Here is a 16240-nt window from a genome sequence, read left to right as displayed (position 1 = left end):
GACTGCACTGAAGCCTTCTTATAGAGAGAAGATAAAGAAACTGCAGGACTCTGTGAACTCAACTCAGCAGTATTCTGAGCAGGGCTTAGACTGGCCGCCGGGACCATGAATTTCATGTTTGATCCTATTTGATCTGGTCCCATACATTTCTTGGCGTGAATCCCGCTGGGACTGGCTATTAAAAAAACATGTAAAGTGACTATATATCAGATCTTAAAATGAAACCATGACTTGAAAAAAATGAGAAAGTGGTCTCATTTGGTCTCATTTAGTCCCATTCTTGGCATAAAGTTACTATTTTTAGACATTTTAAGGTTTTTTTTAGACTATTTTTAATTTTTAAAAAAGTAACACTTTTTGATAATGCTCAAATGAGATTTAAAGTCATTTAAAGCAATAAAAATAATTTAAATTGAGAAGTGGAAATCATGGTCCCATTTGGAAAATGTGACAAGAGTAGACAGTAAGTCTCACTGGAACAGTATGAGACTACTATCTAATGTTAAAACCGTGTAATGGGATCAGTCGAATTGGTAATGAGACTATCAAAAAATCTGGTCCTGGTCTCAGACACGGTCACACGGTTAGTCTAGCAGGGCTCAGATATGCCATGAAAGAGAAACTATGAATTGAGCTTTTCAGAGCTGCTATCTCTGCAATCAAGCTCTTCTCAGAGTTCTCTCTGAATCATCACACAGGGTCATACATCACTGTGTTGGTTGGAAAGAGGGGCAGTGTCACAACAGCAGTGAGAGGAGCAGAGGAAGGACCAGACACAGACAAACTGGCCAGCAGAAGGGATGACACCTCACTGCAAGGCACAGCAACTACCACCACAATCACAAGAGAAGCAGGAGGAGGTGTGACAATGAGAGTGATGCTCCCGCGGCTCATTGATACTGCTGTCTCTGCCTTCAACCTGGCTTTCTTGACAGCTACAGAGGCCGCAGCTGCATCATGAAGATGTTTACTCACTAGAAAATATCAGAATAAGCTTCTTATTATCTCTCAAGGATGATGCTCTCATGCACTCACTATTACAGATGAGAAGAGAGAAGAAAAATGTATTACAGAGAAGAGAAGAATCTTTTTGAAAAATTCTATCACTATTGTTAGCTTTGTCTCTAAAACATATGACTTTTACAGAGAATTTTATATATAGAATGGAATATAATGAGAGATCTGTAAGTCACTTATTAACTATATTTTTCACATTTTAAATCAATATATAAGGAACTCACTTATCACATGTTTGATTTGAATGAAGATGAGAAAGAGAAGATCTACACAGTCAGCAGAAGAACTCATCTATTTCTTGATATTATATACAGTATATATACTGTTAATCAGTTGACAACTGTTGCTATACAACAAAGATAATTTCTAATTCAGTAATCTTAAGAGTATAGAGACTATACTCTTAAAGAGAAGAGTATTATCACACTCTCAGCTGTGTCAAGACTCTGTTACAGTTTCACATAACTCATCACTTTTATACAGATGATTTCATTCTGTCTGAACTAGTTTTCAATCACTCTATAACATTATTCAGATATATCATAGAAAGATCTGATTAATGAATATAAGAACTCTGCTTCTATACAAGATTAGCAGATTACTCTTTCTTGATAATAAGATATCACTGAGATATCACTCTGACTATTCTTACTTGTGAAATGAGAGAAGAGTATCTGCTTATTTTCTATATAGAATAGCTAGATGCTGGCTTCTTATTAAAGAAGTCAGTGATTTATTTTTTCTCTGACTGAACTATATACAAGAGTTACTACATGTCTCATATAATCTTCTTAGTATACTAAGTATCATATCTGTGATATTCTCACAATAACCCTGTAGCCTATGAGCTCGCTATTCAAGTAAGATAGTCAAGCTCACTTATACAGCTTCTCAAACAACTACTTCTACATAACACCGCTGACTAGCCACCGCTTCAGTTTCACTACATTACAAATTCTTTAAGATCTGATAATATTATCTTCAGAGTAGTAAGTACTCAGTGTAAGTTCTCACTGATTATGTAAATCTGTATTACTTCTTAATAATAAAGAGTATAATAGAATGTCAAGTCAGATGAGTAGAGCTGCTTTTAAAGTATAATTTCTATATCTGATACTGTTCAGATCAGCTTAACTCTGCTGATACACTGTCTAGATGACCTGATTATAATATTATTAATGTGAAGAAGAATTCTATAAAAGAATCTCTGTTATTACTACAGAAGAAGCTGGCTGCAGAGAGTTGAGATTCTATGAAGCTCAGAAATGATGCTGATAAGACAGCTGTATGACTCAGTATAGAAGATGAAAGAAAACCTGAGTCTCTGTAAAAGACTGACACTGAAAATCATGAGCTTCTTATATTATATTTTATAATCATTGAATTGATAAAGAATGAAACAGTCTACAATCTTTTAACTTAACTACTTTTGAAATTTATTGATAAGTTATAGAAGAAGCACATCTCTACTACAGCTTGAATTCAGAAGTTAAAGAGAAAAGAATCTGATTTAAACTTGAAAGAGACAGACTCTGATTGAGATACTACTGCTAAGAAATCAAGTCACTGATAACTAGAAGAATGTGAACTTCTACTGCTGAATAGTTCAGTCTTCATCTCTTATAGTAAAGCAGTGTGTCTGAAGTTATTGAGAATTCATTATAATAATTCTTATACAGAACACTTTAGATTAGAGAAGACTGAGAAGCTTCTAAAATATAAATATATTTAGAACAAGCTCTGAACAGATGTTAAAGAGTATATTAAGACTTATAATATCTGTTAAAGAATAAAGATTCTGCAGTATAAATAATACAGTAAGTTGAGATTACTGCCTGTTTCAAAGAGCTCATGACAGAATCTATTAATGAATTTCATAGTTAATCTACTGAAGTCAATAAGAGTTAAAGAATATAACTCAATTTTAATTATTATTAATCAGTTTATGAAGATAATTAAATATATCTCTACTTATAAAAAGATTAAAGCCTCTGAATTAACTGATCTATTTTTAAATACTATTATTTATAATCACAGTGCTCTGAAATCATTGATAATAGATTAAGAATCTCTCTTTATTAGTAAATACTGATCAGCTTTTTACTATTATTTTATAATAAGATGTCTTCTCAGTACTGTATTTCATCTGCAGACAGATAATCAGACTGAATATCAGAATCAGACACTAGAACAGCATCTTCAAGTATTCAATTTATATTATTAGAATGATTAGCTCAAACATCTTTTAACTGCTGAATTCATATATAATAATATAAAGAATATAATCTTAAAGATATCTTCTTTCTATACTAATTATAAATATAATTCTTCATTACTTAGTAACATCATAGACAATATTTCAAAGAAAGAGATAGACAGTCAGAATATTGAATAGATACAAAGAACAGAGTACTTCTCAGTATCAGAAGTAAAAGTGAGATTGAAACTTTTGAATAAAATTCATGAGAAGACAGTGAAAAGTATTCATCACACTCAGAAGTAATAGATAATATACTATAATTAAAAACATCTTTTAATGAAGTTCTTAATAGAGAATCAAGTGCTACTTTCAGCAAAGAATATTAAGATAATAAGACTGTGTAAGAAGCTCAGTGAGTGATAACTAGAATCTTTCTCAATAATAAGAGTGATAAGTAAGCAGATATATAAGTTGAAATTACTTACAGAATTGAAATCAATTCATTCTGTTTTTCACATTTTCTATTTAAAGCTCTATAAGTAATATCTCAGAGTGAAGCTGTCTCAGCTGAATAATATTAAGATTAAGAGTAATACTGAATATCTTATGAAGAAAATATTGAATAAGTGAACATATTATAGTAAGCTTCAATATCTCATTAAATGAGAAGATTATTTATTATCAGAGAATTTATGAGAACTGCTTGAGCATTTGAAAAATGCTGAGAAAGAGATTGTAAGCTATGAGATGACTAGTAGAGACTGCTTCATTATATATCAGAGATGTTAAGTAAGAAATACTGCTTAAAACTTCTCATTTTTTCTCAAAGGATTTTTTTTAGAGATGATCTCACAGTGATAAGTCAGTGTCTTATAAACTCTGTAGCACTCTTCTTCTATTTTCTCTTAAAGAATTTTTTAGAAGTTTAATGAGACTATATAAGTATAAAATTCCTGAAGCAGTAAATAAGAAAAGAAAGAGATATTTAAAATTAATAAAGATTAATATTATCAATCTACAGACTGCTACTATCTTAATATAGCTGCAGCTCACTGAAAAAGTAAAAAGAGAGATCAGAGTCTACTTATTAATAATTATATCTTTATCAAACTTATTCTTCACTGTTGAAGTCTGCAGTATTAGTATCTTTATCTGCTAAGAAGTTAGCACTGCAGCACTGCAGAGAAGTATACTATAAAAGAGTATAAGAGATACTAAAAGTATTAACTTATTAACTTATAAAGTATCTTAATCATCTGCTTCAACTGAAGTGAGATTCTCTTTAACTAGTAATTAATCTCTGCAGTACTTTCAATGACAGTGCTGACTAACTTCTTCTTAAAGTTAGTTATTCTGAGATGTTTTTTTATCTCAGAGACTTATACTTTTATCTTCTTTTATAGATAAGTAAGAGAGATCTTCTCAGTCTTGACAGAATCTGTTAATACTTAAAGCTTTGAAATTCTTGTTCTGTACTACTTGAGTATCTGAGCTTCTTATCAGATCTAATATGATGTCTTTCTGTAAAGTAATACTTACAGAGAGATAGAAGTTATTGTTACAGATATAACAGAAATAATAGAAGTGAGAGAAGAGATAAGTATATAAAATCCTTCTCTTCTTCAGCTATTTAGTATAGTGCAGATAAGTGACAGTGCTGATCAGAGACTGTACTGAAGCCTTCTCACAGAGAGAAGACAAAGAAACTGCAGAACTTTGCAGACTTAACTCAGCAGCATTCTGAGCAGGGCTCAGGTATATCACAGAAGAGAAACTATGAATTGAGCTTCTCAGAGTTACTATTTCTGAAATCAAGCTCTCTCTGAGATTCTCTTCAAATGATCATATGAGGTCATACATCACTATGTTGATTGAGAGAGGGGGCGGCATCGCAACAGTGATGAGAAGAGCAGAGGATAGACCAGATGCAGATAAACTAGTCAGCAGAAGAGATGACATCTCACTGCAAGACACAGCTACTATCTCCGCAGCTGTAAGAGATGCAGAAGAGAGAGAAAATATAATAATAAGAGCAGTGCTTCTGCAGCTCATTGACACTGCTGTCTTCACTTTCAATCTGGCTTTCTTGATGATCATGAAGACTGCAGCTGCATTATAAAGATGTTTATTATTCACTAGAAAACATCAGAATAAGCCTCTTATTATCTCTTAAGAATGATGCTCTCATGCACTCACTATTACAGATGAGAGAAGAAGAGAGAAAAATATTTCATAAAGAAGAGAGTTCTTTTCAAAAAATCCTGTCACTACTGTTAGTTTTATCTCTAAAATACATCACTTTTGCAGGAAATTTTATATATAGAATGAAATATGATGAGAGATCTGCAAGTCACTATTAACTATATTTTTCATATTTTAAATCAAGATATAAGAAACTCACTTATCATGTGTTTAATTTAAATGAAGATGAAAAAAGAAAGATCTACACAGTTAGTAGAAGAACTCATCTATTTCTTTATATTATATACAGCACATGTGCTGTTAAATTGATTGATAATTATTACTATATAACAAAGATAATTTCTAATTCAGTAATCTTAACAATATCAGAACTATACTCTTAAAGAGAAGAGTATTATTATATCTCTGACTGTGTCAAGACCTCACTCTGATTTCACACAGCTTATTACTTTCATGTGAATAATTTTATTCATCTCACAGACTGTTTAAACTGATTTTCAATCACTTTATAACATTATTCAGATATATCATAGAAAGATCTGATTAATGAATATGAGAACCTCACTTTTATACAAGATTAGCAGATTACTCTTTCTTGATAGTGAGGCATTGCTGAGATATTACTTCAGCTATTCTCACTTATGAAATGAGAGAAGAGTATTTACTTATTATCTATATAGAATAGCTAGATACTGACTTCTTATCAAAGAAGTCAGTGATTTGTTTTTTCTTCTACTGAAATATATACAAGAGTTACTATGTGTCTCATACAATCTTCTTAGTATACTAAGTACTATATCTGTGATATTCTCACAATAACTCTGTAGCCTATGAGCTCACTATTCAAGCAAGATAGTCAAGCTCACTTATACAGCTTCTTAAACAACTACTTCTATGTGACACCGTCAACTAGTCACTGCTTCAGTGGCGTCATATTACAGTATTCAATCTCTTTCAGTATTTAATATGAAGATTGTACACTTGAAACTCTGAGATTCAATATACTAAGTGTTTGAAAGGTTTTGTCATTGATTGTAGATAGATGAGGCTTTTATAATCTGTGATCATCATTATTATATAACTGTTATCAATATATCTATCTTATAACATCAGTGTATGCTTGATCACTGGCAATTTCTTTTCATACACTGAGTAATTGAGTTCAGTACCTGATAGTTTTCTATCATTATACATCACTGAGTGCAGCTTGTTATTCTTACTCATCTGTAGAAGAGTGTCTCTGATAGCTCATTCAGATGTATCTGTTTCAATGTAGAAAGATTTATTATAATCTGATTAAATAAGTACTGAGAATGTTGTTACATGTTTTCTCAGTATGAGAAAAGCCTCTTCACACATAATATTTCAGATGATTAATCAAAACTTCTTCTTCTGCAGATTAGTCTTTATTTCTCTTAAGAGATTTAAGAGTGATACAGTTATTCATACAAAATCTTTGATAAATATACAGTAATATGAGATCAACTGAAGAAACTGTTATACATAATATACATTTCTCAGTCACAGTTAATTCACTATAACATTCAATTTCTTCATAATGAGATGTATACAGTCATCACTCACTACATATTCTATGAACTTCAACTCTTTCATTTCAAACACATACTTTATTAATTTGACTTAGAGCTTATACTCTGTCAGAGTTGTAAATACTTTATCAAGATACTTCAGATATTCATTGTATGAGTTTGAGAAGACTAGAATGTTATTCAGATATACAAGATATGAGGTTTCATTCTGTTTATAAGAAATCATATTCATCATCATTTGAAAGATAATAGATGTATTTGTCAGACTGAATAATATTATTATGAATTCAAACTTTTCTCATTGTATATTAAATATAGTTCATAATACTGACAGTTCATCTACACAGATCTGTCAGTATTCTGAGGGAAGATTTATCTTTGATAGATATCAGATGTTTTCAACTGTATTCAACTGTTGTTGAATCTATGACAGTGAATGTTTATTCTTGATTATAAGCTTATTAAGTACTCAATAATTGATACATTTTCATTACTTCTCATCTGTCTTTTTCATGAATAGAACTGGAAAGTCTCACACACTTGATGAGAGTTGTATAAGACCATGTTCTAAAAGCTCTGTGATCTGACACTTCTGTTCTTTGAAATATGTTTGTGACAGAAGATATGTATTTTCATTGACTGATTTCACATTCTCTGTGTTAATCTCATGTACAAATCCTTGTTTCAGTAACAATTCTGGTAAAAGATCTATCTAAAAGATCTTCTCATGCTTCTTCGGAAGTTCCTTCATACACTTATTCTCTCACATATCTTTTATTCTGGTTTCCTCTGCTTTCAGATCTTATATGACAGACAGAACACTTTCAGATAAGATCTTGTAAATTATTCTCTTTGCTTATTGATGTGTAAGCAGATTTAATCCTTCTATATCAGAGATGTGAAATGTCCTTCTCATATCAGTTAATAGAATTGTATGAACTGTTTTCTTTCTATCAGTTAACTGTATATAACATGTATGTTAATGAATCTGTGAATTGAATCTTTGAAATCAATTGAGTCTGAGAATAAGATTGTATTCTATGTTCTGCAGCTCTCACACTTAAATATAGCAAGATCATTATCTGAAATGCAAGAGAACTCTTACTCTTGCAGATAATATTAAATATTAATTATCACACAATCTTATGTATTGAGAATTCTTCACTCAGTGAACCTCTTTCAGTCTTCAGGTTATATAATCATTAATATATTATATAGAAGCTTCTGTATTCATCAATACTTTTGCAGCTATCTCTCAATTCTTACTCAAGTGCTCTCTATACATTAACATTTCAGGTCTCAAGGCATTGAGATAAGCATCTGCTTCATCCTTGCCTGTGTCTCAGTCAGAAGCCTGCTTTCTCTTAATATTCACAGAATTCAGAGAATCATCTAATGTAAACATCTCTTTTACTTTGAAGACTTTTCATAGAATATCAGTGAGTGTCTCTGAGCTCACTGATTCTGCTAATTTTTTAACTCTCTTACTTTTCTTGACTGTGTATACTGTGTGTAATTCTTTGCATCATGATTTGAATGTCTGCAGTTAAAACAAGCTTGATGCTCATGATATCAAAATTTTCACTCAGAGAATCTCTTTTTCAGAGAATTCAGTGCTTTAGCAATAATATTCAGATCTAAATCTATTGCATCTGAGTGTGTGATCTGTGTTATAGAAGTCTGATTATCTGTTCTCTGTTAAAGTATACTTGATTGCAGTATTTTCTGTTGTAATTGACTCACTTGTTTCTGTATAATGAGAATTGTGGCGGGCTGCGCCCGATCAATTATATAGACTATTTCATTACACTTCATAGATTCTTCTGCTTCACTCCATAGATTCTTCTGTTTCACTATCAAACATGTACACTCTGATTCTCGGCCATTCTCAATCACCGATCCTCGGCCGCCATGAACACATATAGATTCTTCCACCCTGAAGCTTCACTGTATACATCATTACATATGTGTATAAATATTCACTCTGATCACTAATTTCTACACTTTCTCTTTCTTTTTCTTCTTTAATGTTTTTCTCTTTGTTATATAAGACCTATCAATATCATATCAATCTATTCAGTGTAGGCCTCTTACATTAGAAAAATATTCATCATCTTCTTATTAGAAAATAATTATTCATGCATTGTCTCCTCATTAGAAATGATTATTTATCAAGAGATATCTGAACATGTAACAACACATAAGAAATAGAGAAACAGTTAAACAGTTAAGCAGACACTGAGTCTCTGAATAGAAGCTTACTCATTAGTCACTCTAACTCTGCAATAAGATCTTACAAAGAGAACATTAGTGAAAGATCTGAGAGTTCTGACACTCAGATGTATAAGATATTCATATAATTATACTTCTTCAGATTTCACAGATATCTCACATCTAATAAATGATATAATCATGTCTAACAATAATATGAAAGAACTCTTGAACATGAGTATAAATGCAGTGTCATAGTGGCTCTGAGTAATGTTGAAACTACAATAATAATAAATAGCTGATATGCATGCAACTCAATAACATCAATACAAAGAGATTTAATAATTAACTTACACAATTTCAACATCTACAGAATTAAATACAAAAGTGCTGAAAGAATACTTAGATGCTTCTGTATATTTCAATACTTCTGATCTCACTCTCTACTCATCATGAAGAATGAAAATGCTCATGAAACTAAGTATAGATGAAAATGCCATCAGTTCATTAATCAATCAAGATTAATATATCAATGAATGATTGAAAGATTGTATGAAACAGAAGTTTCATTCATAAATAAAAGCATGTGAATCAGTGTTATGAATATCTGATAATATCATGAAATATCTTGATGTTCTATTCTCAGACACTGTTATGCAATAGAAAGTATTAGATGAATTACAAAGTATCTGACAGAGAAACACTTCTCTTACAACATTTATTCCTGACTTCAACATCAAGATTCTAGAAGCAGATAATCAATCTTGAGAGAATCAAATAAAGATTAGCATGCTCAAGAAGACATTAACTTTTAAACTCTTACAGATTCTTGTAAGTATAGACAAAGACCAGACTTATGAAAACTTCTGCACACAGCTTCAGACAATGAATAACTGTCTTATCAAGCACAAGAGTATACAGAACAGTGACAGAAGACATTACATCTCAGCAACTCATACACTTACACTGAGAAATAACAATGATGCAGATGCTATGAATTGAGTGAACTCAAATGTCTACACATAAGTAAGAATCTTCACTGTCTGAACAGGCTTCTGAATCCCTGAGATCACTTTTAAAGAAGTCACTGATTGATGTCAATGTGAAGTATATATCAACTGTAACTGATTAGAACACATCACTTTCAACTGCTGATTGACCTATGTGTCTTCACACTCAAGAGAAAGATCAGCATCTTCTCAATTGAGAGAAAGATCAGTGTCTTCTCATTTAAAGAATGAATCAGTGCCTGTCCGCATCAATCACATTGCAGTGAAGAAAGATTCAGAAGATAACTATAAGAATACTCTGATGAAACAGGGAAAAGATTAGCTTCTATTCAAATTCATAAACAGGAGCTTGAAGAGATTGAATGACAACAATTTGAAAAGAAAATGACAATGAATGTGATTCTTATATCTACTGTGATTGATAACATGTATAATATGAAAGCCATGATAGACAGCAGTCTATATTACTATGCAATGATAAAATCTTCAGTTGTAAGACATCATAACCTTCAGCATATTCTCTTATCAAGATCTCAACTCCTTGCAGAATTTGATGATTCAAAACACATTTGTATCTATTACATGATGAAGCTGATCATAGATGTGAGAGAACATCAATATGAAGATATCTATATATATGAAGTTGATAATCTTGATTACAATCTTATGTTAGAACTTGCCTGACTATCTGAATAAGGCATCTTATTGAACACTTGAAACAGAAGCTTGATATTCTCTAATAATGATAGAGTTCATGAGAATAATATTCACAAGACTATGAACCTGACACAGATCTCTGTCAACATCTATAAAATGCTCAGAAAAAGAAGTCACTGAAAGAATTATTAACAGCAGAATCATATATCAATCTATTTCATCAGTCTGACTAATATTAAAAAGACTCTAGAAAAGTTATTCTGTATTATAATAACAGATTCTCATACAAAACTCTCTTAACAATATCATGAATATCTAGATGTCTTCTGATAAAATAATAATGCTATAAATCTATCTCTCTTATAAGGTTCAGAAGTGAATCGCAGTATCAAGTTAAAAAAGAAGAATAGTAAGAACTCTGAATCATCATGAGACTCTCTTTATAATATGTCTTAAGATGAACTTCTTCTTCTTCAGAAGACACTCAATGATCTGTTAGATAAGAAATTTATACATATTAGTAACTCTTCTGCTGCAGCTTCTATTCTCTTTGCAAAGAAGTCAGGTGAAGAACTCTGATTCTGTGTGAACTACTGAGATCTGAACAGATTGACAAAGAAAGATTGATATCTGTTATCTCTCATCAATAAAACCCTAGCATGAATCAGACAAGCTTAGTGATTTACAAAGCTAGATGTTATCACTGTGTTTCATAAGATTTGTATCACTGAAGAAGATGAATGGCTTACAGCATTTCAAACATGTTAGAATCTCTTTGAATGAATAGTCACACTCTTTGAACTGACTAACATTCTCAGTACATTTCAGAAGTATGTCAAGTGAGTACTCTGAGATTTTCTTAATAAGTTTGTATCTGCTTATCTAGATAACATTCTCATCTTCACTGATGAATTCAGAAAAGAATATCAAGAGTATGTGTGCAGAGTATTACAACAACTATGAGAAGCAGAACTATTAATTGATATTGACAAGTGTGATTTTGAAGTTAAGAGTATTAAATACTCAGATTTCATCATAGAAGCTGATAAGAAAATTGAAATAAATCCTGAGAAGATCTCTGTCATTCTTGAATAAAAAGCTTTATATACTGTGAAAGATGTACAAAGCTTCATTGAATTTGCTAACTTCTATCAGCAATTTATACAAAACTTCTCAGATATTATGAGATCACTTACAGACCTTACTAAGAAAGACTGAGTATTTCAATGATCAGCAGACACTGAAGCTGCATTTATACAGATAAAGAAGATGTTTATTAATACCTCTCTGCTGATAATATTCAATTCTGATCATGAGACAGTTGTTGAGATCAATTTCTCTGACTATATGATAGAAGAAGTGATATTGTAATATAATAATGAAGATGTTCTATAATCATGTGTCTTCATATCTAAGAAACTGAGTTCTGCTGAATGCAATTATGAGATCTATGATAAGAAACTTCTCACAATTATATACTGTTTAGAAGAATGAAACTCTGAACTTCAAAGTGTCTCTGAATTTGAGATAATCACAGATTATAAGAACCTTAAATACTTCACAACTATCTGTAAACTCGCTGAATAACAGATATAATAATCTGAGATCTTAAGCTGCTTTCATTTTACAATACACTACTGTTCTGACAGTCAGAACTCAATGACAGATACTCTCTCACAACAAGAGCAAGATATATCATTCAATGTAACAGATACTTGCTGAATGAATTAAGAGCATCAGCTCTTGAACCTGAAGATACTAGTTAATCAAGATGAAACAGTTCATGACACTATATATACTTCTTCAATTAGAACTATACATGCTTCTTCAGTTAGAACTGTCATTGATATCTTCACTTCTCTTACACTGAATGAACTGTGACATTCAGCAGCTCAGACAGATGAACTTCTTCAGATTCTCACTGAAGTAGTATGTTAAGAAGCACTCTGATTTCCCTCAGAACTATGTATAAGAACTGATATCTCAGAATGTTCAATTAATAATAATAACACTCTATAATTCTGTGAACAATGCTGAGTCTCTCACTCTGAACTCTTACACACTTGAATAATACAAGAGATGCATGATTCATGTATAATCATGTAAGAAATTCCGCTCCTCGCGGATCCTTTACTTCTATTCCTATCTCTCGCGTAATCAATAGAGTTAGCGGCTCTTGGCTACACACAACTATATAGACTGGAGTTCGCGAATACTATTCATAACTCAGCTTGAATGCTATTATACATTTAATCTCTATATTTTATCTTTCTACTGTGAATACTTCTAGTAGTTAACAGTATATATTACATCAAGCTGTAAACACCTGAATAATCACCTGTGAGCACTTATTCTTACATTTCAAGCTCAGTCAGTCAGCAATCACCTATTATGACTGAAAGAACTAGAAACTCACATACTTCAATTTCTGTGAACTCTACTACAGACACTCAGAAGCAGTCATCTGAATCATGAATAATCTTTATAAAAGAAGTCTCAGAGAACTTATTAATCACTTACAGAATATTATTCTCTACATCTACAACAGAGAAACTCTCTGAACTTATAAATAAATCAATCTTAGTAAAGAACCTTCTTAAGCATCTTCTACAGAATTGAGCTATTTTTCTATAAGAAATGCTTACTGCTTATAAACACTCTTGAACTGAGTCTCTAGACATTATCTTCAGAGATACTTATAAATTGAAAAGAAACTTTCTTAAACTGTGATCACTTAAGATTACTTATCAAATCACAATTTATAAAAGCTTTTACAAGTTTGTATTTGAAATTGACTTACAAGCTCAGCTGTATAATATAAAAGATAAAGAAGCTGTTATCTATATAATAACAGATCTCTACTACACTGAAGCCAAGAACTGACTGAATTATCTAGAGAATGATTATAAGAGATCTCACTGATATATTCTTAAAATCTATCTAGAGAATAAGTTGAGAGACTCTGTAAACTGAACAGAGAACATCTGAACTGTAATTATTAATATTAGAAAAAGAGATGAGAAATCTGATAAAGACTACTCACAGCACTTCATGAAATTGTGATATGAATTGAGATCTGTGAAAACAGAGCTCTGAAACAAGACCTGAATAATGATATTTATAAAGAGACTGAATAAAGATATACAGAATAAGCTCATTGAGTAAGACTCTAAGTTCTTAATTCTGAAGAAACTGATGACTCTCATTCATTACTTACAGATCACTGTGAGAGTCATAGATCTGTGAAGAGTGAATTACTGACTGATCTTATAAGAGTCAGAATAACAGAGAACAGATTTATCAGAAAAAGATGATAAAATATAGAGAGATTCATATCTGACTACTGAGCAGAGAGAGAGAGCTTTATAAGCTTCTATAAACAGAGTATACAACAGAGAGATCAAGGAAAAGAAACTCTATTTCATCTATTCTAAATCAGAACATCTTCACACAAACTATCTGAACATATTAAAATAAAAATTTGAGAAGTCACAGACAGAGTCAGTAATAGTCTTCTTAAGAGTCTTGAAGCTGACACCTGAATCTGTTACTCTCTCAATGAAAATACTTACTTATGAGAAGAGACTGTGTCACAGTACTACTGCTCTGCAAGTATGAAAAGTATTGATGAACTCAGAATCTCAGGTCACTGTAGTATTTCTAAAGCTTGCAGAGTGAATAAGCTGAATGATGAAAACTGAGAATCTGCTCTTATAATAAACAGAATATGAGAACTCAGATCTGAGAAATGAGAGACTTATAAGAGTTATCTTTGAATTGCAAGATCTCTCTAAAATCTGAAGAAGATTTATAAAAACTGTGATTATCATAGACATCACAGATAACATGTACTTGAGACTTACATGACTTCAAAGACACAATTTACACATAGCTGTTTATAAGTCAGGTTTATACTTCTGATCAGTGTTAACAGACTTACTTACAGAGATAGAATCAGTTGATACTGCAGAGTTGATTAGAGAAGATAAGCCTATCTATATAATAACTTTGTAAATGTCTGAGAATCTTGCAGTTATGAAAACTGAGCTTCAGATATCAGAGAAATACTGAGATCTCACAGAGATATTTAGCTCAGTAAAGGCAGCTGAGCTTTCTTCTTATTGTAAGAAGAATCTGATAATAAATTTAATAGAAGAGTAGAAACTCTTCTAAGAATCAATCTATAAGCTCTTTCATCATGAGACAGAGGTCTTACAGACCTATGTAAAGAAGAATCTGAAGAATGACTTTATCTAATCTTCACAGACCTCTGTAGAAGTCTCTGTGATATTCATGAAGAAGAAGAATAAAGATCTCAGATTGTGTGTAGACTACTGTGATCTGAACTTCAAGATAATAAAGAGTTACTATTCTCTGTCTCTGATTGAGAATGTAATCAACTGTCTCATAAAAGCTATTATCTTTATATAACTGAATATGATCAATGTATATACACAGCTGTGAATACAGTCTGAAAATGAATGAAAGACTGTTCTTAGAACTACACTGAGATTATTTGAATATCTAATAATGTCTTTTGATCTGACTAATACTCTTATAATATTTCAGTCTTTTATTAATAAAACACTTTGTATATATCTGAATGTCTTTATAATAATATATCTGAATAATGTGATAATATACTCTGTGAAGAAGAAAGAACATACTGAGTATATACAAAGTGTATTAAAGATCTTAGATAAGACAGAACTGTATATTAAGCTTATAAAATGCAACTTCAGTGTCTGTCAGATTAATTTTCTAGAATATGTAATTACTATAGATAATATTCAGATGAAATCTTCACAGATTGAGACTATTGTATTATAATCAGAGTTAACTAGTATTTATAAGATTCAGATCTTTCTAAGCTTTGTGAATTTCTATAGATAGTTTATCTTTGTATTTATGAGAATCTTCTTGACTCTTACAGACATGCTGAAGAATGAAAATAAGAAGAAGTTATCTTATAAATGAAGAATAAAAAGATTGTTAAGAAGAAAGAACTGTGAGAACTTTCTTATCTCAGAAGCTCATGAGATCTTTATAAGATTAAAATAGATATTTATAGATATAGTAATACTGTTTCACTTTGATCTCTTACTCTTAATCAGATTAAAGATAGATGTCTTCTTCTTTACAATTTCAGAAATAGTCTTATAACTACAGTTAAATAGAAACTGAGTTTCAGTGATCTTTTTCTTATGAAAGATGCAACTCACAGAGATTAACTATAATATTTATAATCAGAAGCTTCTTATAATAGTGAAATTCTTCTATCACTAATATCACTACTTTAAGAGTCTCATGACACTGATTACTGTTAGAACTGATCATGATAGCTTGTAATAGTTTACTTCAATCAAGAAACTCTCACAGTGACAGATTCACTG

General features: G+C 31.1%; 2 protein-coding genes across 2 annotated transcripts; both read left to right on the top strand.

Annotated features, from left to right (window-relative positions):
- Window positions 1–428: 428 nt before the first annotated feature.
- BDBG_00583 (uncharacterized protein) lies at window positions 429–961 on the top strand (the record flags this gene model as incomplete). The annotated part of the gene is made up of 2 exons (XM_031719951.1): window positions 429–463; window positions 643–961. The coding sequence occupies 2 exons, from the start codon at window positions 429–431 to the stop codon at window positions 959–961; spliced, it is 354 nt and encodes a 117-aa protein (XP_031575894.1).
- Window positions 962–5081: 4120 nt separating this feature from the next.
- On the top strand, window positions 5082–5336 carry BDBG_16146 (uncharacterized protein; the record flags this gene model as incomplete). The annotated part of the gene is made up of 1 exon (XM_031724151.1): window positions 5082–5336. The coding sequence occupies one exon, from the start codon at window positions 5082–5084 to the stop codon at window positions 5334–5336; it is 255 nt and encodes an 84-aa protein (XP_031575893.1).
- Between the last annotated feature and the right edge of the window lie 10904 nt (window positions 5337–16240).

This window comes from Blastomyces gilchristii (assembly GCF_000003855.2).
Source record: "Blastomyces gilchristii SLH14081 genomic scaffold supercont1.1, whole genome shotgun sequence".
Taxonomy (NCBI): domain Eukaryota; kingdom Fungi; phylum Ascomycota; class Eurotiomycetes; order Onygenales; family Ajellomycetaceae; genus Blastomyces; species Blastomyces gilchristii.
Note: the sequence above shows the minus strand (reverse complement) of the source record. Positions and strands in the feature narration are given on the sequence as shown.